This window comes from Aedes aegypti, chromosome 2 (genome assembly GCF_002204515.2).
Source record: "Aedes aegypti strain LVP_AGWG chromosome 2, AaegL5.0 Primary Assembly, whole genome shotgun sequence".
Classification (NCBI taxonomy): Eukaryota; Metazoa; Arthropoda; class Insecta; order Diptera; family Culicidae; genus Aedes; species Aedes aegypti.
This window is the reverse complement of record NC_035108.1, coordinates 471,123,321-471,148,571: the sequence shown is the minus strand read 5'-3', so window position 1 is coordinate 471,148,571 and position 25,251 is coordinate 471,123,321. Positions and strand designations below refer to the sequence as shown.

General features: G+C 41.1%; 1 protein-coding gene across 2 annotated transcripts in view; it reads left to right on the top strand.

Annotated features, from left to right (window-relative positions):
• The first annotated feature begins 273 nt into the window (after positions 1–273).
• The window catches only part of LOC5567332 (apoptosis-resistant E3 ubiquitin protein ligase 1), a 227,448-nt gene continuing 202,470 nt past the window's right edge, over positions 274–25,251 (top strand). The window contains exon 1 of one of the 2 annotated variants that reach the window (XM_021848339.1): positions 274–710. In XM_021848339.1, coding sequence (XP_021704031.1) covers positions 464–710 — 247 coding nt within the window. In that variant the 5' untranslated portion in view covers positions 274–463. The remainder of the gene's footprint in view (positions 711–25,251) is intronic. The other variant, XM_021848340.1, reaches the window with a different exon arrangement.

Sequence of the window (25,251 nt, the reverse complement as noted above, 5' to 3'; positions counted from 1 at the left end):
GAAAAAGCTCGACGCAAGCTTCTCCACCATCGTAGGTGAATATTTTTTAACCATGCGCTATGGAATGCTTCCTCGTGCATTCGCTCTTCCCTATGCCCCACGCTTTCTTGCAATCAGCTGACTCTGCTGGTTGAAGGGCCTTGCGTGTTAACACGTGCTTCAATGGCCAATCGCTCGCTCACTCTCTCATTCAAGAATCCTTCTGCCTTGCCGCGCTCTCAACCGCACACAGACACACAGCTTATGTTGTCGTTTGCCGACATCGAAGCAGGCTGTATTTACAACCTCCCACGAAAGCATCGAGCCGTCATCGCAGCAAGCCAAACGAAGGAGGTGTAGACGTCGACTACTATGATGGCGAGGTGAAACCAAAATGGCAATTCGTCAAGATTGTTCCGCAAATTGCAGTGTAAAGTGTTCGTAGAGTGAGTGCTGAATTGCCAGTAGTGCCCTTCGAAGTGCCATGATTGTCCGGTGTGTAAAAATCCTGCTGGCCGTGGTGCTGAGTTTGACATTTACCATATCCCTGGCCAAGCTAGTGCTGTACGTGTGGAGTGAGTGGTTTATTGAAAATTCGGCCGATTACGAGATCCTGCACGGGTATCCTCCGCTACGCCATGGCGCTGATGGAAGTCGCTCCGGAAGCCTTGTGGACGAATGGCTCGAACAGAACCAATTAGGCAAATATAGACAGCTCTTCCGTGACAGAGGTGAGTTTTCGTGTTTTCGAGTCATTTGTTAGCCGATGGGTGAAGGCTTATTATCTATCCGGGTGGGGATTAAGGCGGGTGGAAGAAGACGGTGGGGCCTTCGTTATGGAACTAGTTGAACCCTTTTGGCTCATCCTTGAGCTCCAACCGATAGTGTGGTAAAAATCATAGTCAGAATAATTCAATTAAAATGAAGTACTTCTTGACAGGCATTGCCGGATGAGGAAACTCTGCATTGACTTGCTCATTGTGCAAGCAGAGATGCATTTTGAACAGAACATGAGCTTCGCTATTGAATAGAACACAGTTCGTGGAACATGAACGGTGAGCTGAAAAATGTCGATATCAATGATAGATAAATTCGAAATCATGCGGGTTACAATGAAGCATGCTATATTCGCATCAATAACTTGATCATATTCCCATATTTTGGCCGATGTGAACTTTACTCATGCTCACGCGTTCAATGGCTAAGAACATGAATTTAAACAGATTTTGAGCAAATGCGTTTCTGTGAGCAAGACATAACATTTTCATTTCAACAGCATTCAGTGTTTGGATTTTGATCCGAATAGGCCGATCAAACCATAGTCAGAGAGTGTAACAGGTCATGAACCATAACAGTTCGTGGCACATCGCAATTGGAGAGCCCTATGAATGTACACATTCTCTCTCGTTTGGTACGTGGCGCGCGAGCGTTCGAGAGCAGCAACTCTCACAGAATACAACACTATCCAGTCCAGGGTTTCTCAACCGGTGGTCCGCAGACCCCTAGGGGGCCGTGACGAGCTCTCAGGGGGTCCGTGAAGCCATTGAGAAAAAGTGTCGCTTCTCTTGATATGAGGAATCGGTTCCTAATATATTGGGTGCCGTCCACAAATTACGTTACTCTATAGGGGTAGAGGGAGAGTAGTCTCAAGCGATATAGCTCATACAAAAAATGAAAGTTTCCATACAAAAAGCGATACGAACGAGGGTCATAAATTTCCAATTTTAGCATGACTTAATAAATGGACGCTGTATTATTACCCAGTTGCAAATTTTACGTCTTTCAAATATTATAAGCCGCATCTTTTTTTGTTCCTTTCAATTGTGAATACTGGGGAATTACCTTCAATATCATTGGCTTCCATAGCAAGCCAGAGATGATTACTTAACACTGATCCCAGTGGCGATACCCACGATCTACCAAAAACAAAAAAAAAAAAAAGATCGACATAAAGCTTGAAAAAAATAAAATAAAATAAATGTAGCACTTATTCTTCAGGGTGTCTACTCATGTACAGAAATAAATTTCCCTGATATTTCCAGGTTTTTCCAGGTTTACAAAAATAATTTCAGGTTCAAGAAATTCTCCAAAATACATAAATGATTTACAAATAGCTAATTTTACTTGATTAAAATTTATTTTCAGCTCTAAAACAGTATTTTTCACTTCAATAAAGAAATATTTGTGTTTTGCTCGAAGTGTAATCAACATAAGAAAAAAATATTGGTCATTTTTATTTAATTTCCGTGAAAAACAACTTTGATTATCAAATGATCTGACTTCAATCATCAAAATCAGATATCAAAGAAATAGTCTACTCGAACTTAAGGAAAAATATCCTTTTCCTCAAAATGGGATTCATATTTATGGACAACGGCGACGTACACCGAATACTTCTCTGAATGTCATTTTATTTTTATTTTATTTTTTTCATCAGAGTTTGGTTTTTCATTTGAGCAGACTAAAAACATCGATATTTTTTTACTCCTTGCAATATTACAAGTAGGGTGCAGACAGAGCTACTTGGCCACTTTCATGATTCACTTTGGCATGGGGGGTTTCTTCTCGGCTGAATCGTCTGAAACTTTGCAATAAGAAGCAATGCAATACGACGCATATTGTGGCCAAATATAAGCTCAGTGGCTTTCAAAAAACCCCAGGAGTTTGTGATTTTTCACGAACTTGCTAAGTAATTCTTCCAAGAATTTCATTTTAGGTACCGTCAAGAATTCAATCAGGAATTTTTCTGAGGATTACCAAAGAAATTACTACGGGTAATCCTCCTGGAATCCCTCCAAAGACCGTTTCAATTTCAGTTTTCAAGGAAGTCCCTAGTTCTCTAGAAATTTATCCGTTGATTTTTCCCTAGCACTTCCTCCAACATCCTCGTTTAGAGCATTTTTAAAAATTGAAAATTATTTCTGCAATCCTGCTTTTTTCAGTTCTTTATCCAAGAATGTCTCTTAGGAAATGTCAAGATTTTTTTCAGATTAATTGGAGGAAATTTCTAAAGAAAATCTTTGTCTTGAAGAATCTCTGAAATAACTTTATCTATTAAATTCTTCCTTGGATTTTCTTGATAAATGCCAATTGAAAAAAAATCGAATCTCTAAATAATGCCAAAAAAACTGTTTGAAGAAATTCATGTATGAATGATCGTAGTAATAACTGTAATGACTACCGGTGTAGAACCTTGATTGGCGTTTGGAAATTTAATTTGAAAAATGGTTAGAGAAATGTTTGAACCGCAGCAATAATATTTTCATGAAATACTGGAGAAATTCCGAGTGAAATTTCTTGAGGAACTTAATGAGGAATCCCAAGTCGTATTTATTGTGGAATTTTTGGATAATATTAGAATCGATTTCATAGAATAATGCCTGAAGGATTTTGTAGATTAATTTTGAAAAGAATCCATACGAAAAATAAAAAAAAGGTTTTGGGAATTATTGTAGGGTTTCTTAGAAAAAAATAAAAACTCTGAAATAAACATTAGTGGAAAAACTTCTGAAAGATTTGTGGTGAATCTCCTCAACTGGAAAACTGGTGAAGAAATCAGTGGAAATACATCTGGAGGAAATCCTGGGATAATGGCTAGATTTTTTTTTCAGAGCGATATCTGTGACCAAATTCTGAAGGAATTCAGTAAGGCATCCCTTAAAAATGCAGGTATCACCCCGGAAGAAGTTCCTGAAAGTGTCTCAGAAGAAATCTCTGCAGAAACCACTAGAATTCCTGAAGCATTCCTTAGGATCTGAGAAAAATATCATTAAAAACTTGCTGAACAGTCCCGTAATAGTCTCTGAAGGTTTTTCTGGAGCCTATAAAATGATGCATCAGGATTCACTGGACGCAGATTAAGGCAAAAAAAATTACTTCGAAGACATTTTTTATTTGTATAGGGACCTTAGAGGCCTTACAAAAATAAACTTTTTAGAGAATTGATTTAGAACAGTAACCAAGACATAAAAAGAGACCTGCAAACCTTAGGAATGCCCTTTTTTAAACATTTTTAATGCTGAATAAACGAACATATAAAAAAAGGATTGAGCACCTTAAACAGTGTTTTGATAGCGGCGCAGCCGAAATTTTCTTGATATTTAAGATTTAGTGCCACAGGACGTATTCTACCATATATTACTGATCCAAAATAATTTCACTGATTGCGTTCTAAATTCCCTGAGAATTCCAGGTTTCTTCCAGGTTGAATAAAATTCCCTGATAATTTCAGGTTTTCCAGGTTGTTCCAGGTAGTAGACACCCTGTTCTTATTGAATAAGTGAATGGAAATGGAATGGAAGATACGATAAGGTTTTCCATTGTTTTGTCATGCTTAGTGAAGGGTTGGTTTGTGCATTGCCCCAAAAAAGTTCTGGTTCGTGTGAAAATCGTTACTTACTGTAATAATTGTTACCAGAAACTTCTTTAAGCTTGATTTGCTACTGAAAGGAATCGCTAAAGAAATTTTGCTCAGTTGTTCAAAAATGATTGGATCAAATTCGCATTGTTAATTTGGAGCATTTTGCATAAAATCATTTAGAGTAGATTATGAAGATTTTCTGAAAGATTTTGTTTTGAAACATTTCCCATGAATCTTCAGTTTATCATGAAATCCTTTGCGATTAATTTCGGTGCATAGAAAAATAAGCAACAAAAATTAACATAATGTTTGCTATTAACAACCCAACTGATTAAATAGGCAAGCAGTTTGTTCTACTTTTGTCGAATTAGTTTAATAAACTTGTTGGAAAGGGTTTAAATATAAAGGATACTCTGTTTTTGAATCTCTTTGTTTTTTTATAATGCTTGCATTGAATTATGATTCAAAATTGTACAGGCTTCAGAGACTATGGATGGTTAAACAGGCTCTTCAATAATTTCGTCTCAGATTCCCAAACGAGAAGTTTCAAGAATTGTCATAGCGATTTTATTTAGAATACTTTCAAAGTCTCCTAGAAGCGATTTTTCGAAGGATACTTTGAAGAATTTCTTTTGGTGTTTCCCCAGGAAATTCATGAGAACTCCAAAGCTACTACCTACAATAATTTCCTCAGAAATTATTATGATTTTTCCCAAAACTATCCTATTTCCTTCAGATATTTTTCTTTAATCCCTCAACCGAATTCTCCTTCTCTGTTACTCTAGGATCTAGGAGATTTTCTAAAGATTTCTATGAAATTTCTCCCAAGGAAGCCCACAGAAGTTTATTCCAGAATTTTTGAAAAATAGCTTGAAGGTTTCTTTAAGAAACCCTGCAAGAATTCCTTGCCTGTTATGTGGATTCCTTCAAGAATTCATCCACGTTTCCTCCCAGAAATCCATAATTTCTTGAGGAGTTCTCCGAACTTTTTTTTTAGGAATTTCTCCAGCATTTCTTCCAGGTATTGCTCATGCAGTTTTTTTTTCCATTTTTTTTTTTCAAAAGTTTTTCGAAAACTTCTCATGCAATCTTCAAAAGTTATTTTGGTTTTTACTTCAGTTCATACTACAGATTTTTTTTCAATAATTTCCCCGATCAATCCTGCACAAATTTCTTCTGTCCAATGATTTTCGAGAAATTCCTTTATAAATTGAATTTATCCATGTAAGATTGATAAAATTGATTTTATCCATGAAAGACTGACAGATTTTATCTATGAAATCATCTAAAACTTCTTCGAAAGTACAGGAGTTCTTTCAGGGAACCCTATTCATTAAGGATGACTTTAAAACTTACACAGGTTCCATTAATTTCCTGCAAGAGTTTCAGAAAAATAGCTTTCAAATCCTAGAAAATCACATAGAATTAGTGGAGGAATTTATGTAGATATCTTAGAAAAAACTTTTGTAGCAATTGCTGAAACTATCGTCAGAGAATACTTAAGTTGAAGTCATAGGAAATCCCTAGAAATGACTGGAGAAGTTTTTGATTGAATTTTAGAAGATGTTTTACCCAAGAATCTTAGACGATGTCCCAGAGAAATTGATGGATGAATCACTAGACAAAATCTTGAATGAGTTAGGGTAAGTGTTCCCTTAGTTGTGGGTGTTCCTACAGTTGCGGTAGTGCCGTTTTCACTGATTTTATTATATAAGCCACCGAACCGACACTGTCAATCGACGTATTGACTTGTTGATACACGGAATGGTTGAAAAGAGCGTTCAAATTGCTTCAAAACTGATGAAATATCACTAAAAATGCTAACACTTTCCTTAATTGTAGCAATAGTTGTGGTAAAGTGTTCCTATAGTGGAGGATCCCATAAGAAAACAACGGATACCGCAACTATAGGAACACAAATTAAAAATTTACCGCAACTAAAGGAACAGTGTACCAATAGTGGAGGTATTATTTTTCACTGACATGGCGTGGATTACTGCGATGAACTCATTTTTCTCATTAGGTCAATGGTTGTTACTTCCCGTTACTACATTAACATGTACATAAATTGCGCTTCTTGGGTTTAGGCGGTTAAATGAAGTAGATTTGTGCTTAGTACCTCCACTATTAGTACATCTACCCTAGGACTATCTTAAAAGAAAATCCTAAAGAATTTTTGGAGGAATTCCAATTATTTCTGAAATAATCTTAGGAGAAATTCGATTTCTGTGGTACACTTTGGTTAAAGCCAGGTTAAATTCCTGAGGTATCCCAAACAAAATTCTTTGAGAAGTTCCCTAGCAATAATCGTGGAGAAATTCCTTGGGACATAATTACTAAATATACTTCTTCAGAAATTTCCGGAGTAATATTTAAACAAAGCTGAAATAATTTCTAATGAAATTTGTTGAAATGTCACGAGTAATTCTAAAAAAAGTCTTAGATCTTAGATAGGCTCACATATTGTTCTCTTGGTTTCAAATAAGTCTTTTTTCTGCCTCTCTTTGATCCTTATAGGTTTTTTTTTCAGGCAAGAGGTTTCTGATTTCCTATTTTTAAGGTCCTCAGTCGCTACCAGTCCTGTGAACAAGAAACACTTTTTAAGTTTTGTGGTAACCACTGGCACACTTTGCGTTTGAGCCCCTTAATATGATAACTTTCAATTTAAAGCCTAGGATTCCATAGGGTTAAAATTTTTCTTTGCTTCATTGTGCACAAAATATTTGTCAACGTTTGTCCTACCCATGGTTTAGAACGTGGACGCACCTCTGACTGATCCGTTACAGTTCTATTCAGTGTGACATTGAAAATAGTATGATTCTTGGCAGATTTCGGAAGCTTCCTGGCAAGATCCGCAAAAAATTTGTTGGTTATTGGAAGTAGTGAATTAAGCAAGTTTTTAACTGCTTATACAAAAACCATTCGCGGAAGTTTTGTGAATCTTTTATTAAGTTTTCAATTTAAATTTTCGATCGATTTTTGTCGCGGTGATCTTTGGTAGATTTTTGCGAAGATTCCTCACGGATATCTAACAAAGTTTTCGAAGATTTCCTGGCGAAACTTTTGACAAATTCTCCCCACAGCAGAATAATGCAGAGCATGGAAGCCCATTAATAAGTCACTCAAATTTTTAATTTAGAAAATTGGTTCAAATTTGAACCTTGACACTTTTGAGCATGTTTGACGTTCACTAAATCAACAAAAACGCCACAGGGGCTCAAGTTTTTAACACTGGGGTTGTTCCTATCTGACATTTAAGAAGGGTGTAACAAAGTCTCATAAATCAGGAAAAAAATGTGTTTTGACCGTAAACCAACGAAATGCATCTAAATATTGAGTTTATATGTATTTTTGGCCTAAACTCAAGCCTTTGGTACTAAAATTGGGACACAGCTTTAGGACCCTATTGACTCTTGGGAATATTTTTGTTGAGAAGCTAGTGGGATTCGGAATGATGAAGCATATTATTCTTTGCATTTTTGTTTCACGTCGGCAGGATAATTTGAAAGTTGCTGAGCTCATATTTGGGCTAAAATGCGTTGTTTTGAAGAAAAGCTTTAATTGCAAAGTTTCGGCCGAGAAAAATCTACCATCTTAAATTGAATCGTTGTTGTCCCACGCTTTTCTGCACTCTATTCTAAGACCGGTCATAAATGCGATTTACTGCAGAGTTTCAGACCTTCGGATGGAGAAAAATCCACAATGTTGAAGTGAAAGATGAAGGTGCCCAAGGGCTGTATCCTACTTGCCCTGCATCATATTTTGTGTATGGAGGTTGTGGCGGTACCACGAATAGTTGAATTTGAAATGAATATTAGTTTAAGTTGTACAGAATAATTTCCGTATGTTGAATTATACCATTGAATTACCCCCTGTATATAGACCACTCACTTTGAGTGAAATACTTAATTCGAGTTCATTTGTTCATTTGCTCCACTCCGCATACCATTTGTAGAATGAGTTCCCTGTTCGATTCTGGCTCTGAGCGTAAATCGACAGCCAAGCGATCCTGTTGCAGAAGACCGTGATCTCGGTTCGAGGCTCGGGCATCGACCTGGGTTCATGTTTCGTTGACCCCTTAAGTCTTTTATAAAACTTCGGGTGGGCAGCGAGTTGGATGATCGTGCCCACTCAGGGAAATTGAATGCTTTCTCCCGACGGGTAGAGAAAGTAGTATGCGTGAAGGCGATTTTTGACCTTCGCGAAATTCTACTTCGTAGATTTCGCGTAATTTCCGGCGACGAAGATTTGCAAATCTCGCGCCTATTCTGAGGATCCTTGAACTTGACTCTTTCACTTCGTTCTGGTCTGCGGAAGAGGCGAGAGCGGTCCAAGTTTAGTTTAACCGCGCCGTGGTGTGATAGTTCAGGTGAACTAAAAGTGGACGTGAAAAGCCTTTGTATTTTACTAATTTAGATTTCTTCCATATCCCTCAAGTAGCTTAGAAAGGCAAAGTCAAGTGCGTTAGTAGCGATTTGTGTGAGTTGGCGGTTTTAGTGCGAGTAGTTGATGCGACAGGTAATTTTGGTGCTTAATAGTGTGCTTAGGGTGCAAATGCTAAAAGTCACTCGTCGTGTGACCGTATTCTTAATACAGATTTGTGGCAAGTTGCAAGGTCCGTCACACCACACCCCCAAGTTAGCAACCGTTTTTGACCCCGCTTTCCAGCTTCGGAGTTTTCCCGGCGGTACACGTGGGCCGGAGAGGGCAAGCGTACCATCATCCCTTGGCAGGGCGGCAACAGCGAGCGAGTCGGTTTCGGACCGACATTCATCAACCCAGCATAAACCCGTGAGAACAACCAGCAAAGTTCCGTCGAGCGTCCCGAACCGGTTTCGAACCGGTAACCCCCGCGTGAGAGTCACGCACGCTACCAACTGAGCCAGCGTTGGTGACGACCACCGATGTGACGGCTGTACCCCGTCTAGCAAGTCCACGAATCCCGTGTGAGGCGCCGTAGGGAACGGCAACCTGATGAGCAAGTAGAAGAAGCGAAGTCCGGAGGAGATCCGCGTGTCGGCCACGTGAGGTGCCGCAGCAACAGAAGCAACCGCCGATGCCTCCACGCAAGTAACCGTTCAAACCGTGAGTACTCATTTTTCTATCCCATGCGCATGGTGAATTTCGCCCCTAGCCCGAGTTAAACCGCTAGCGTGGCCACACCGTTCATTTCGGCCCTACCGTTCGTTCCGTTTATGCGTCGGTAGTCGGCAACATAAATTGAATCTCCGATGAACACCACCCGTCGCACCGCACACAAATGAATTAACCGCACACAAATGAATTAACCGCACACAAATGAATTAACCGCACAGACGAGAGAAAGAGAATAGCTAGAGTAAAGAAGGAATGCAGTAGTAGAATAGGCCTAGAGTTTAAGATTGTAAATATGGAATTGTCGGTAAAGTAGAAGTTAAGAAATGAATTGAATATAGCATGAAACGAAAGGGAGGAAGTTTGAATTTGAAGTAGATGCGTTTTCAATAAATGAGTACACTACAGTCCAAAAGTGTTTTGAATAGCTTTTTCTTGGGAGAAATCTAGAAAGGTAAATGTAGAGGGATTTTCACGTTTCGGGTAGTTTTGTTTTTGGTAATTTTTTTGGATATTTTACTGGAGAGGTTGACTCCGAACTCAACCAAGGGACAGCTCTTTAATCGAACAAGGATTCGTTCGAGGTGTTTGAGTCTTGTTTTCCCGTGATGATAACCATCGCGAGCACTACTTTGTCGTCGGCGAAAATCACCTTTACGCACTCTAATTTCTTTATTTTCACGACTTCGGTCGTGAAGCATTTCGTTTCCCTGATCAGCCAGCTTGTTTCCCGCCCATTCATTTGGGAAAAACCAGAACCCTCCCCTGAAGGGTCTCAGTTCGGTCGGGCAACCTTTCAATCTCGGTAAGTGGTCTCCCTCGGGAGTGGCGCGTAAGCCATTTTTACTTGTTTCCGGGAAACTCGCAAGGCTGTCGGGTTACAAGGTTCCTTGTCATACTTTTGAAAAGATGCTAGTAGTCATAAATCTACATTCCTGGCACAATTATTAGTAAACTCCTCCTAAGCATCATAGCAGGATTCTTGCATTTGGTTGATTGCATTTGATTTCAAGAACATTCACATTTGAGGGTCCACGACACGTTTATATAGTTTCAAAGGGGGTCGCAGCACCGAAAAGGTTGAGAACCACTGATCTAGCCATTCTGGTGATTCATGTTTTGCATGAAATTTGTATTACTTTTATATTTCCTGGTAATGCAGCCATCAACAACCTAATTATAATCTATTGGATCATTAAACATCCATTTTGTTGTAAACATCAAGTAAATCGCCTCTGTACCTTGATCAGAACTGGCACCAAAGATTGGATGGTGTGTGTCTGTTAGTGAAACCAATGCTACACAAGAAATAGATTTGAATATTATAGGGGATATGTACCAGTTTTGGCCAACCTAAGGAAAAATATTGTTTATACATAAATCAAACGAGCTTTGATTACTGACAATTCTTTTACCGAAAATCATAATGCAATTCTACCGGATATTCTTCTGGAATTCCACTGAACTCTGAAATTCTTCCGAAAATGTTTATAAGATTATTCCGGTCATACACCTATATAATATTTCTTGGAATTCTACCGGATAACTTTCGGAAAACCTTATAGGATTTTTTTTGGAAATCCTTCTGAGGATGCTCTGAATACTTCCAACTAGATTGTTTTTTGGAGATTCTTCCGGAATTACTTCTAGGATGGTTCTGGGCATTGCTCCTGGATTTTTTTAAGACATCTCCGTGTGATTATATTTTCTGGCATACTCCTGGATTTCTTCCGGAAATTCTGCTGGAAGCCTCCATAATTTCGCTCTAATCGTCCACTCAGAGAGAGCTCTCTGATTCACCAAGACGCCGTACATCACTGCCAAACTCGAGATCCAGTCAGAGTATCATATGAAGAAACTCATCGAGTCATTTAGTGTGAACAAGTTCGTTAAGTCTAGAGCCCACGATGATCGATTTTTTGGTCGGAATCTGCTCAAAGAGATCGCTCCAACCCAAAACGCGTGCAAGTACACCTGCTCAATAAGGTCTCCGACTCCGAGTCATGCGGTGTGGATTATCTTGATCGCATCCCGACCGAAATCCAACCGATAAAAGCTCAAGAGAAAAACGTATTCTCCGATTCACCCAGAGTAGTACTGTGCGTCCGACATGCCAGCAATCAGGGAACATCAGCGAAGTGATTGTCTTGAACACCGTCAGCAGTCGACTCGAGAGGAAAAACATCCGAACAGCCAGGTGTGGCTTCATCGATCAGTGGAGTGACATGTGCCGACATGTGATGAGATTTTGACGGCTGCGGCTGTGATGAATCTATCCAATTTGAATGAGCTCTCTGGATCGTCCTTTGTGAACGAGGAATTCCACACACAGAGACTACCATAGATTTCCCTACGATTGGGTAAAGTAAATAAACCATCTGAAAAATTGCAGGAGTCAAATTCCGTTCAGAAGGAACTCTCTGATCAGTCCTGTGTGGCTCAGATTCTTCACGAGATGACAACTGCTGTACAACCGGATATCAATCATGGAGAGCATAACCTATCATCTAGTGGAAATCTGATAAATGACACTGTGGCGCACAAAATGGACCTTGCTCAGGATGAGCCTTCCGAGCAACCAGTGAACGTGAAGATATCACGTTGTGGAATGATGTACTTTCAACTCATTCTGGGGGTTTTTTTTTTGGTGTTGGGATTTAAACCACTGCGACCATGAATTTGATCTATTGTGGTATACCCCTGTTTAATTTGCATTATTTCAGGACGACGAATTACCATTCGGGGTAAATGCCGTTGACTGATGATGTGAAGTACTCCAATCCGGTATGACCGGTATGATTCTTAAAATGAAACCAATAACCAGATTGGGATTTTCTAACCAAATTTCAAAAGGACTTAAAATGCCCTTATTGAAATATTGTCTTCTACGTACATATAACGCTGGACAGTCACAGAGCAAATGTTGTGAGGTCTCTATTTCACAGTCACAAAACCGACAGACAGTTGACATCGATTGATTTCATTCAAATGATATCTTGTCGGACAATGTCCTGTGAGAAGTCCAATAAGTATGCTTAAAGATTTTTTGTTTAAACCTAAAAGTTTTTCCGTAACGTTTTTATTTGGAGTTAAGGACAGTTTTGATTGCCTTAAGGTTTCTGTTGCAATCCAGTTTGACTGTATCATTTGATCCTCCCATTGATTCAATTCCATTTGTATTAAACATTTGGATACACCGCAGAGGGGTTCTGGTCCAATGAACTGGACACTTGACCCTCTCCTTGAAAGTAAATCAGCTTTTTCATTTTCTTCAATTCCACAATGGCCTGGTACCCAGTATAAATTAACCTGGTTCTTAACGGACAATTGCTTTAGCAGTGTTATGCATTCCCATACCAGTTTTGATTGACTTGTGAATGATTTTAAAGCTTTCAGCGCCGCTTGGCTATCTGAAAATATGCAAATCCGTGCATATCTGTATTTCCTTCTCAGACACAAAGATGCACATTCTAGAATGGCATAAATTTCTGCAAGGAAAACAGTGGTCCATCTTCCCATTGGTATTGAAATATCAATACCTGATCCTGTAATTCCAGCCCCGTTTTTCTCATTTATTTTTGAGCCATCAGTGTAGAAAATTATCGATACTGCTGAGATATTCGGACCCCCTGATTCCCATACTTGGCGGTTTGTTTCAACCACGTTATATGGTATATCTAAGTTCATCCTATTTTCCATCCGGTATTCGTTCATTACTACCAATGGATTTATTAGAAAATCTTTCAGTATACTGAGATGACCGAAAAGATTGCCTTCTGTTCAGCCTTAGAGCACTCTTTTCCGCTTCCTTCTGTATATATTGATGTAACGGAAGTTTATAAAGAGCTGCTTCCAAGGTTTTTGATGGTGTACTGTGCATTGCTCCTGTTATGGCCATACAGGCTAAGCGTTGCAACTTTCCAAGCTTTCTCAGGGCCATATGTTGTTTTGTTTTTGTCCACCAAACTAGTGAAGCATAAACTATTCTGGGTCGTACTATAACCGTATAGATCCAATCAATCATTTTTGGTTTCAGTCCCCATTTTTTACCAAAAGTTTTTTTACTCACCCATAGAGCATTTGTGGCTTTGAGTATTACCTGCTCTAAGTGTAAGTTCCAATTGAGACTACTATCTAGTATTACTCCTAGGTATTTAACATTGGAAAAATATTGTAAAATACATCCGTTTATAGTCAATTTTTTAAAGTAATCTTTCTTCTGCGAGTAAACGGCACCAAAACTGTTTTTGATGGGTTAATGTTCAACCCTTTATGTTGACACCACTGCCAAGTACAGTTCAATGCTGACTGCATTCTGTCAGTGATTATATTATCAAACTTTCCACGCACTATTATTACCACATCATTTGCAAACCCAATAACTTCTAAACCTTTTTCTACTAGTTTAATGAGGAGATCATCAACAACAAGCGACCACTACAAAGGGGATAATACACCTCCTTGAGGACATCCTTTAGTGGTTTTTATTGTTATTGAAGATTCTCCCAATTCAGCAGATACTTCTCTATCATTCAACATTTTCATAATCCATATTTTGATACAACGATCGAATTGCCTTTTCACCATACAATTTTCAATAGATTTATAAGACGCATTATCAAACGCACCTTCAACATCCAGAAATGCCATAAGAGCTATTTCTTTCCTGTGAAGCGTGGATTATATTTTTGTAACCAGTTCATTAAGAGCTGTGACTGTAGACTTATTGGGTTGATAAGCAAACTGATATTTTCTGATAGGATTTGTTTGTAAGTATTTTGACTTCATGTATTCGTCTATTATCTTTTCCATGATTTTAAGAATTGTAGATGTTAGACTTATTGGTCTAAACGATTTTGGATTTGTTTTGTCTTTTTTCCCTGCTTTAGGAATAAAGACGACCCGAACTTGAGTCCATATTTTTGGTATATGGCCAAGACATAGGCTAGTTTTGAAGATAGTTGTGAGAGAGTCAAGCAGTAACTGTCCACCCTTCTGATGAAGTGCAGGGAAAACACAATCTCTTCCTGGAGACTTGAAAGGTTCGAAAGAATTAACTGCCCACTCAACTTTAGATCGAGTAAAGATAGAATCCGGTAGATCTAAGTTGTTGCCAGTAGTCCTATTAGGCCTAGAGGTTTCTCTAACTTTATCACATTCTCTATCATTACTCATTACTAAACTTGATCCTGGAAAATGACTTTTCATCATTATTTCAAGTGTTTCTTTTGTATCAACGGTAAAACTCCCGTTTATTTTTTTCAAATTTCCCAGCCCATTTGAATGGTCTTTGGAAAGAACCTTCTGTAATTTTTCTACATCCGGAGTTTTTTCTATGTTTTCACAATAGAACTTCCAGGTTTTTCTACGGGATTTTCTTATTTCTTTGTTGTAAGTTGTAAGGGCCTTTTTGTATTGGTCCCATTGCCCAGAAACTTTTGCGCGGTTGAAAAGCTGCCGAGATTTTTTCTTTAAGTTTTCTAAAGATTTATTCCACCAAGGAACATCTCTATTAGAGAATTCTTCCTTTATTGGACAACTAGTATCATACGCCCGAATAATTCTTCCAGTTATATTTTCTGCAATTTTGTCTAATTGTTCTGTTGTCTCTATATTGTCATTCAATGAGATATTATTACTTAAATTTAACATTGATTCATATTTTTCCCAGTTGGTATTCCTAGGATTTCTGTAACTCACTTTGCTTGTTTTGCTGGCTCTGTACTCAAACACTCAAATACTATGTGTTTGTGGTCAGATAAAGATTCTTCATCTGAAACTCGCCAGTTTTTTATATTTGTAGAAATCATAGAACTACACATAGTTATATCCAATACTTCTTGTCTGTTTTTTGTTGTAAATGTAGGCTGATTTCCTTCGTTACATAAATCGATGTTGTTCGAAGATATGAATTCAAAAAGGTCTTCGCCTCGTTTATTTATGTTGGTGCTTCCCCAAACTGTGTGATGGGAATTAGCATCGCAACCGACAATAAAATGTTTATTATTACTCTTACAAAATCTTACGAAAGCTGCCAATTCAGGAGGAGGTACTGTGTCCACATCCCCAGGAAAATATGCAGAAGCTATACAAGCTTCAGGTTTTCCCCGGGTTGTGGGAATCTCCATTTGAACTGCAAATAAATCTTTGGTGATAAATTGTGTCAATGGTACGAATTTAATTCCCCCTTTAAGTAATAGTGCTGTGCGCGGTCTTGAACTGTGTTCATCAAAAATAATTTTACCTGTTTGCATAGGAATTCCAAGAACTTGGTTTTTATGAGCCCAAGGTTCTTGTTCAAATGCTGCGCCTTATTTTTCTTTCATGAACCTCTGACAGGGGATTCCAGTTGCACCCTTAGCGCGATGAAGGTTTATTTGTATAAATTTTATGTTTATATCTATTTGCATATGATTTCTATAAGAAGACATTTTAAACTCTCATAGTTAGACGTTTTTTGAATTCATCTGGTCCTTTTTGGGCCCAGTGGATTTTTGTTTGTGTTTTTGTTACATTATGGTTCTTACGAAGCCCAGGTGTATTTTGATCCCTTACCAGCCCATAAGCATTCTGGTTCATATGAGGCCCAGAATGGTTTTGGTCTTTTAGAGTCCCAAAACTGCTCTGGTCCTTCAACGGCCCAAAGCTACTCTGTTCCTTTGATGGCCCAAAGCTGCGCCGTTCCTTCGACGGCCCAACGCTGCTCCGAGCCTTTGATAGCTCAGAGCTTCTCTGTCCCTTTAGATGGCTAGAGATAGTCTGGTCTTCTGACGATCCAGACCTGCTATGGTCCTTTGTCGGCCCAGAAGAGTTTTGGTCCTTTGGAGGCTCAGAGAGAAACTGGTCCTTACTTACTTACTTATTTGGCTTTACATCAATTATCTTGATAAAGCCTCGCCAACAATATTTCGCCAATTCCCTCGGTTCATGGCCGCTTCTCTCCATCCTCGACTGTGACCCACGCTCTCCAGGTCCTGGTGTACCTGGTCAATCCACCTAGCTCGCTGCGCCCCACGCCTTCTTGTTCCGACCGGATTCGTGGCGAACACCATCTTTACAGGGTTGTTGTCCGGCATTCTTGCAACATGCCCTGCCCAGCGTATCCTTCCAGCTTTAGCTACCTTCACGATACTGGGTTCGCCGTAGAGTTGAGCGAGCTCGTGGTTCATCCTTCGCCGCCACACGCCGTTCTCCTGCACGCCGCCGAAGATCGTCCTTAGCACTCGGCGTTCGAAAACCCCAAGAGCTTGCAAGTCCTCCTCGAGCATAGTCCACGCCTCATGCCCATAGAGGACTACCGGTCTTATGAGCGTTTTGTACATCGTGCATTTGGTGCGGGGGTGAATATTTCTTGACCGCAGTTTCTTCTGGAGCCCATAGTAGGCACGACTTCCGCTGATGATGCGCCTTCGTATTTCCCGACTAACATTGTTGTCAGCCGTCAACAAGGATCCGAGGTAGACGAACTCGTCCACCACCTCGAAGGTATCCCCGTCTATCGTAACACTGCTTCCTAGGCGGGTCCTGTCGCGCTCAGTTCCGCCAACCAGCATGTACTTTGTTTTCGACGCATTCACCATTAGCCCGACTTTTGTTGCTTCGCGTTTCAGGCGGGTGAACAAATCTGCCACCGTTTCAAATTTTCTCCCAATAATATCCATGTCGTCCGCGAAGCAAACAAATTGTCCGGATCTCGTGAAAATCGTGCCTCGACTGTTAAGTCCGGCTCTCCGCATGACACCTTCAAGCGCAATATTGAACAACAGGCACGAAAGTCCGTCGCCCTGTCGTAGTCCCCGCCGAGACTCGAACGAACTGGAGTGTTCGCCAGAGATCTTCACGCAGTTTTGCACACCGTCCATCGTTGCTCTGATCAATCTTGTGAGCTTCCCGGGAAAGCTGTTCTCGTCCATGATTTTCCATAGCTCTATGCGGTCGATACTATCGTATGCCGCCTTGAAATCGATGAACAAATGGTGCGTAGGGACCTGGTACTCACGGCATTTCTGGAGGATTTGCCGCACGGAAAAGATCTGGTCCGTTGTCGAGCGGCCGTCGATGAAACCTGCTTGATAACTTCCCACGAACTCGTTTGCTATAGGTGATAGACGACGGAAGAGAATCTGGGATAGCACTTTATAGGCGGCGTTTAGGATGGTGATTGCACGATAATTTTCACACTCCAGTTTGTCGCCCTTTTTGTAGATAGGGCATATAACGCCTTGCTTCCACTCCTCCGGTAGCTGTTCCGTTTCCCAGATTCTGACTATCAGCCGATGCAGACAAGCGGCCAACCTGTCCGGGCCCATCTTGATGAGTTCGGCTCCGATACCATCCTTGCCAGCGGCTTTGTTGTTCTTGAGCTGTTGCATGGCATCCTTAACTTCCCCCATCGTGGGAGCTGGTTGATTTCCGCTGTCCGCTGTGCTGACGTAGCCATCGCCTTCGCTGTCCTGACCTTCTGTGCCTGTGTTCTCTGCGCCATTCAGGTGTTCATCGTAGTGCTGCTTCCACCTTTCGATCACCTCGCGTCCGTCCGTCAAGATGCTCCCATCCTTATCCCGGCACATCTCAGCTCGCGGCACGAAGCCTTTGCGGGATGTGTTGAGCTTCTGATAGAACTTCCGCGTTTCTTGAGAACGGTACAGCAACTCCATCTCTTGGCATTCCACCTCTTCCAGGCGGCGCTTTTTGTCCCGGAATAGGCGGGTTTGCTTTTTCCGCTTCAGTCTGTATCGTTCCACGTTTTGCCGCGTACCATGCTGCAGCATTGCAGCCCGCGCTGCATTCTTCTCCTCTAAAACCTCCTGGCACTCCTCGTCGAACCAATCGTTTCTTGAGCTCCGTTCCACATATCCGACAACGTTTTCGGCAGCGTCGTTAATGGCTGCTTTGACTGTCCTCCAGCAGTCCTCAAGAGGAGCCCTATCGAGCTCGCCCTCATCCGGCAACGCTGCCTCAAGATGCTGCGCGTACGCATTGGCGACATCCGGTTGTTTCAGCCGCTCGAGATTGTACCGGGGCGGGCGTCGGTACCGTACATTGTTGATGACGGATAGTTTTGGGCGCAGTTTCACCATCACCAGGTAGTGGTCGGAGTCAATGTTGGCGCCACGATAGGTTCTGACGTCGGTTATGTCGGAGAAGTGCCGTCCATCGATCAAAACGTGGTCGATTTGTGATTCTGTCTGTTGAGGTGATCTCCAGGTGTACCGATACGGGAGGCTGTGCTGGAAATAGGTGCTACGAATGGCCATGTTCTTGGAGGCGGCAAAATCTATCAGTCGTAGGCCGTTCTCGTTCGTCAGCCGGTGGGCGCTGAACTTTCCAATCGTCGGTCTGAACTCCTCCTCCTGGCCAACCTGAGCGTTCAAATCTCCTATGATGATCTTGACGTCGTGGCTTGGGCAGCGGTCGTACTCGCGTTCGAGCTGCGCGTAAAATGCGTCCTTGTCATCATCAGTGCTTCCGGAGTGTGGGCTATGCACGTTGATTATGCTGAAGTTAAAGAATCGGCCTTTGATTCTTAACTTGCACATTCGTTCATTGATCGGCCACCACCCGATCACGCGCCTTTGCATATCACCCATCACTATGAAAGCTGTTCCCAGCTCGCGTGTGTTGCCGCAGCTCTGGTAGATGGTATGATTACCTCTAAACGTTCGCACCAATGCTCCTGTCCAGCACACCTCCTGCAGCGCTACGATGTCGAAACCGCGGGTCTTCAGTACATCGGAGAGTATGCGAGTACTTCCAATGAAGTTGAGAGATTTGCAGTTCCACGTACCGAGTTTCCAATCGCTAGTCCATTTTCGTCGCTGTGGTCTTTGCCGATTGTTCCGGTCCGTATTCTCTCGTTGACGTTCCTGTGCTGATGTGTTTTTACGGTTGGCTTGCAGGGCCTGACACCAACCCCCTAGATTTCCGGAGGACCATTCCCCCTAAATGTTCGGAGGGCCATAGTGCGCAGTTTAGCTTAGAGTCCTTCTCTGGCACTCGGACGATGATCAGCCGCCCCTGACATGGGGAACAGACGCTGTTGTGAGCCGCTCCTAACGTGGAGTACAGACGCTCCAGGTTTGCAAAAGCAAACCCCCCCTTCCCTGTCAGCATACGACCAAAGTTCCCACCGGGGGTTGGTTACCCGATCTTCCCCAAGGTTACTCGTACCCCGGCCAGTACCACGAGGAGGTAGGGATAGGAGTTGCTGGGCAAGAGGCTAAGGACCGCACAAAGGGGTCTATTTTATTCCTGCAGGTACGCGAGGTACCAATGGTACGCCATGCCCAGCCATTTACCGCGCCAGAAACTGGTCCTCTGCAAGCCCAGTTTGATGCCCAAAAACATTGTTGACCCTTGGTGATTGTTTACGTCTTGTTGTGTCTGGTTATGATCCTTTGAGGATTCTACCTTTGACGGATTCCCATGTATTCCGCTTGTTCCCGGGACACTATGGTCTTGTTGGTTCCCAGTACTTACGGAGCTTTCCGGTTCGTCTTTGGTATCATCTCTCAAAGTAACAGTCCCATTTGAATCAGGTTTGAACATACCTTTTATCCGATGAGTGGTTTGCCCAAACTTGTAGTTAAGAAGAAAATTACTAGCTCTGAAATGTTGCATGGACGCCTCATCAACAGTGAAGTACCATTCAACGTGTTTCTCATAAAGAGTGTTTCGTTGAATGATCCTCCATTTAACGGTACTCAGGAAAAAAAACCTATCATCACGTCAAACCTTGGGATGTCATCTGCATCGACTACTGTTAATTCAGCGCCTTCCCATGGGCAGAGCGTAGGAACCACAGAGTCGAGCCAATCCGCTGTTTCCGTGTCTTGACAGTTTATCACTAAGTGTCCTGTTCGTTGCCAGCAGTTAGTGAACTTCGGCTTGAAGGACTCTCTTCTTTGAACCGTTACTTTTTCGAGAATGGCCTCTTGTGCCAAATTCATCTGTTCCGTTGTGAGCTGTATTTGTGGATAGGTTTTTGGTAGTTTTCCTACTCTAACCCATTTGGCCACTTCTCCATATGTTGACTGTTGATTCTCAGGGACAATCGCTGTTGCTCCTTGCCTGATATTTTCCATTCGATTATTGACAGAGTGATGAACCTGCAATCCTTTTTGTTTCTTAGGATTGGGTTTCCCGTCACTGTTGCTACTGTTGTTCATGTTTCGAGACCTCTTCGGTGTGGGCACGTTTGATGGTGTTAAAACCATCGAAAGTGCTTCCTCCCGTGCATGTCCACCCAACAGTAGTTTTCTGAAACGCTTCTTCTTTGCTCCGCTCAACTTTGGTCTTACGTTCATTTCTGGATTTTGTAAATTACTCTGTAGATCATTCCGTATCTCCTTAATGGTGATATTTACTCCATCCTCCTCATCCTCAGAGTTAAGGATAGAGGACGAGATAGATCCTCCACCGCCAATATCATCCATTGAGGAACTTTGTAGTAGATCTTCTTCTTTAGGCATTTCTTCCGTTTCCATATCTGATGCAATTTCCATTGATTCAGTATTTGGCTCCATCACGTTTAACAATACCTCTAAATTAATTTTTGGATTATGTTTTAAAAAAAGAAATAATTTTTTGATTTTGTTTTGAACTCAACCGTTTTTTTTTTTTTTTTTTTGAATATTTCACTTCTAGCACACCGCGTACAAGTATTGAGTGATCTTCGGGATCTTCTTTCACACACAAGAGTGGTAGTGGCCCGATAGCACCAACCAATCTCAGGCAACTTTCTATCTCTCATTATGCGATAGATGACCACTAGCACTTTACTCACACCGTTGGGTACTACTTGTGAGGGATGCTTCTTGCAACCCCTCTCCTTCACTTTTATACAATTGAATAATTGCCCGCAATAATTGCAATTTTTATTTCGCACTTTTTGACATTAAAACACTGGGCTATCTATCTGATTTTCACTTGCACGGTGTAGTAACGCACTTCAATCAGATTTTCTGGATAATTTTACCCCGAAAGGGATCACTTTGCTTCGTATTTTTAAGAAAAACTAAGAGCCTTTATAGCCAACTGAATAGCTGTCTCTCAGCACTCACGGTAATTGCACCTTACGTTGTTGTGAAAAATTCTGGGTTACACCGTACTCATTTTCCCGGCTTGTGAAGATTACACGTCGACAGAGGTTCATCGATCTACGTCAGCAGTGGAGCAACGTGCCGTTTGAACTGAGTTTGCTGAACAATGATACGACTTATTGCAAGCAGATGAGTCCAACCGATGATGAGAAGGGCACCAACTCAGGAAGCACTACATCGAGTAGCAATGGTTTCCATATCACAGTTCCCGATCAGCGTCAGTCTGCGCTCACCAAAGAAATGACGACTGGAGACACTAACGGACATATTGCAACGTGTCATCTAGCGACGAAATCTGAGGAATTAAAAAGTTCTGATCCTACGCCTGTTACATCCCAATGAAGAGATGACGTCCTTCTACATGCAGCCAATGGACAAGTTGTAATACACTGTGCTTGCCAGAGAGAGCCGCGATTTCTGCATCACTTCGAAGGTGGACAAACCTGGTGTGAATTTTATCCGCTAATCCTCGTGGAAAATGTCAGATTTCCGAGTGGTTGATGTGGAATCATCCATCGCCGGAACCGAGTTACGGAACTAGCTATGTTGTGATGGTCGTTGCAAGCTCGGAAAATGTTGATCTGTTCGTGAGCCTAAAAATACAGTAAATTTCTACTTTATTCACATAAATATTGAAAATCCGTCTAATGACTATTCTTTCAACAAGTTATTTGAACTAGGAAGTACGCAAAACGTAGTCGGAACAACATCCTAATTAGCTTCCACAAAAAATGTGATCCTGAAACTAATAATTACTATAACAATACTCTTTCCGTTCATATCGATCCAACGTATGACTTTTGCGCAGGTCCGAAAACACGCGGATTGTGTCCGGGTTGTATTATTGTTTACATATCTCTCTGCTCGCTCTAACAACTTCCATCGGCCAACATTTCACCGTATATTTTAAATTTCCTGTCAATGGTATCGAGTAACAATCAACTTGATTTAGAACTACATGCTTCATACAAGAGTTATGTTCATTCTTTGATTGTTTTCAAGTGAAAATTGGTTGCCAATCAATTTTCTTCATTATTCTGTATATTAAAGATACTATTCATACCCATTTATATACAACTGTCAGCACTTCCGGTCGATATGACATCCATTGAAAATAGGTTGATGAAGAACTTCAAAACCTCGTAGCAATTTTTCAAGATTGCAAGTGCACCCACCCACTATCGAAGAAGCAAAACGACGATGACATGTCCGTAATCGGTTTCTTCATCGAAAAAAGCGATCAACCAACCGATTATGGCACTGAGCAAACCTTCGTTCAAACTATAAGAAGGCGGCTCCAACGGAATAACAACTACACCACAGATAGCAATCGATTTCGCGTGACTTTTCACAGCATAGCAGGCAGGCCATACGTTGACGAACGGTGGAAAAGTTCTCTGCTTGTTCCATTTCCATCAAAGTAGGTGAATCACCATAAGCCGGGAAAAGAAAACTCCTCCGGTCACGAACGAAACACGGCTTGCGCTCAGTTTACGGTTTTCTTTCCCGCCTGCTGCTCGGTTTCGGCGAATACAACCTTCATGGCCGACGCGTTGCTCTTTTGCGATTGGAGAAGACGGCGTTGTGGTGCGCTGCTGCAATTTCGGTGGGAAACTAACAATAATAAACAAATTGGTTGAAATTTTCAACAAGTTTGTGTGTGAAAATGAAAACGAAAAGGGCATCGAGTCGCGGAGGAGTACATGAATCATTGTCTGCTCGCGAGGCGAAATCGTTTCGGTATCGAGGAAATGTTTGTTTTCCTTTCAAATGCAAAACAGGTGGCCACGGGGAAAAATTCTCGGTTCGCGAGTGTACTAGGGTAAACAAAAATGAAATGTGGGGTGTTGTAAGTTAACGAAAACGATAATGAAAATGCACTTTTAACTTTCAATTATAATAAAACGTCTTGGAATCAGTCAATAAAAATCGGATTTAGTACTTCGCCTTTTTATTACAACAATAATTTATATTTTTTGAATTTCGATAAGTCGAGTCTAATACACGACGTTCGAAACGGCCTATCAGTTGAGATCGAAATACGCGTAATTATCAATGGATCCAAATTTATGTTAATACGAAATTATTATTCCTATTTTTTATTTAAGGTGAAGGCAAATCGAAGCCAAACCTCAAATTTTCAAGAGCACGGATCTGGAGAACCAAACATCCGTTTAAGCTGGAAACTTAATCGATTGGTCACTCGCTGGTCACCATTAAGTTTTCAGCTTAAACGGGTGTTTGGTTCTCCAGATCCGTGCTCTTGAAAATTTGAAGTCAGGCTTCGATTTATTTTCACCTTAAGCGATTTTTCTAATCGTCTCTGTTGGAGTTAAATGGCATAGTACTCAGTTAGATTTTTTATTTACCTACAATTGTTTCTTCTTCTTGGCATTACTTCTGCTTCTCAGCTTAGTGTTCTTATGAGCACTTGCACAGTTATTAACAGAGAGCTTTCTTTGTCAAAGTTGCCACTTTCGCATGCATATATCGTATAGCAGGTACAGTCGACTCTCCACATCTCGATGTTCTACATCTCGATATCTCTCCCTATGTCGATGATTTTTTCGGTCCCTTCATTCTGCATACATCTTCACTCTTCATATCTCGATATCCTCCTTATCTCGATATCTCCCTATTTCGATGTGAATTTCTTTCCCAATTTTCTCTCCGTATGTCGATATGCCCATCATCAAAGAATACTAGACTAGATTTTAGAGATTCAAAACAATTTACGAAGACGAAATGACATCTGTTTGTTTTTAATTTTCCTGGTAACGGAATGATTTTCAATCTAGTATTCATTAAAAAAAAATTCTATGTCTCGATCTCTCCCTATCTCGATGGTCCCTTCGCTATCGAGATGTGGAGAGGCGACTGTACGATGATATTCTATGCCCACGGAAAACAAGAAATTTCCATAACGAAAAGATCCTGGACCGATCGGAAATCGAACTTAGACACCTTCAGCATAGCTTTGCTTTGTAGCCGTGGATTCTAACCACTCGGCTAAGGAAGGCCTCTTCTAGCGTTTCATATAAAAATGCAAGTAAGTTAATATGGCTCAATGCAAATTAATATGGCAGATAAAGCAAATAAAGAGAGAGAGCCTCGTAATGTTAGATAAGACTTTTTGAAAAGATACGCGAGATTTACACTTCAAACAACATGTGTTCAAATCATATTATATCATATATATCATTATAGGTATGATCTAAAAATGTAATAATATTGTGCATCCAAGTAATCGCTGCAACGTCGCTCAACTGTCGCGTCGCTGGACTGTTGAGCGCTTTGCAGTTTAGTGCTCCAGCGACGCATTGAAATAGCCTGTTTCGCTTGAGCACTAACATGAAAAGGTCGCCAGCGACCAGCGACGTTTTGGTCGCGCGAAATAGTTGAGCGAAGTTAGTATGCGTTCTTGATTTTGTCTGCACTGACAATAGTCATCACAATGTATGGCATACTTGTATCATCGTTAGCCAAGCTTTGTGCGTGATAAAGCCGTATTTAGACAACTTGCCAGCCAGTAAACATAATAATAAACACAATGATATCATTTGTTTCCCATTTTTTTCCGCACCATAAACATTCTTATCGCACATCATCAAGCTGCCTCAATCATATCTCCCCGTTAGTACCGCTGTAAAAGAGCAAAACACGCTCTCGCTCATCGAGAACCAGAGAGCAACGCTTCGCAACTAGGTCATTTCCCTC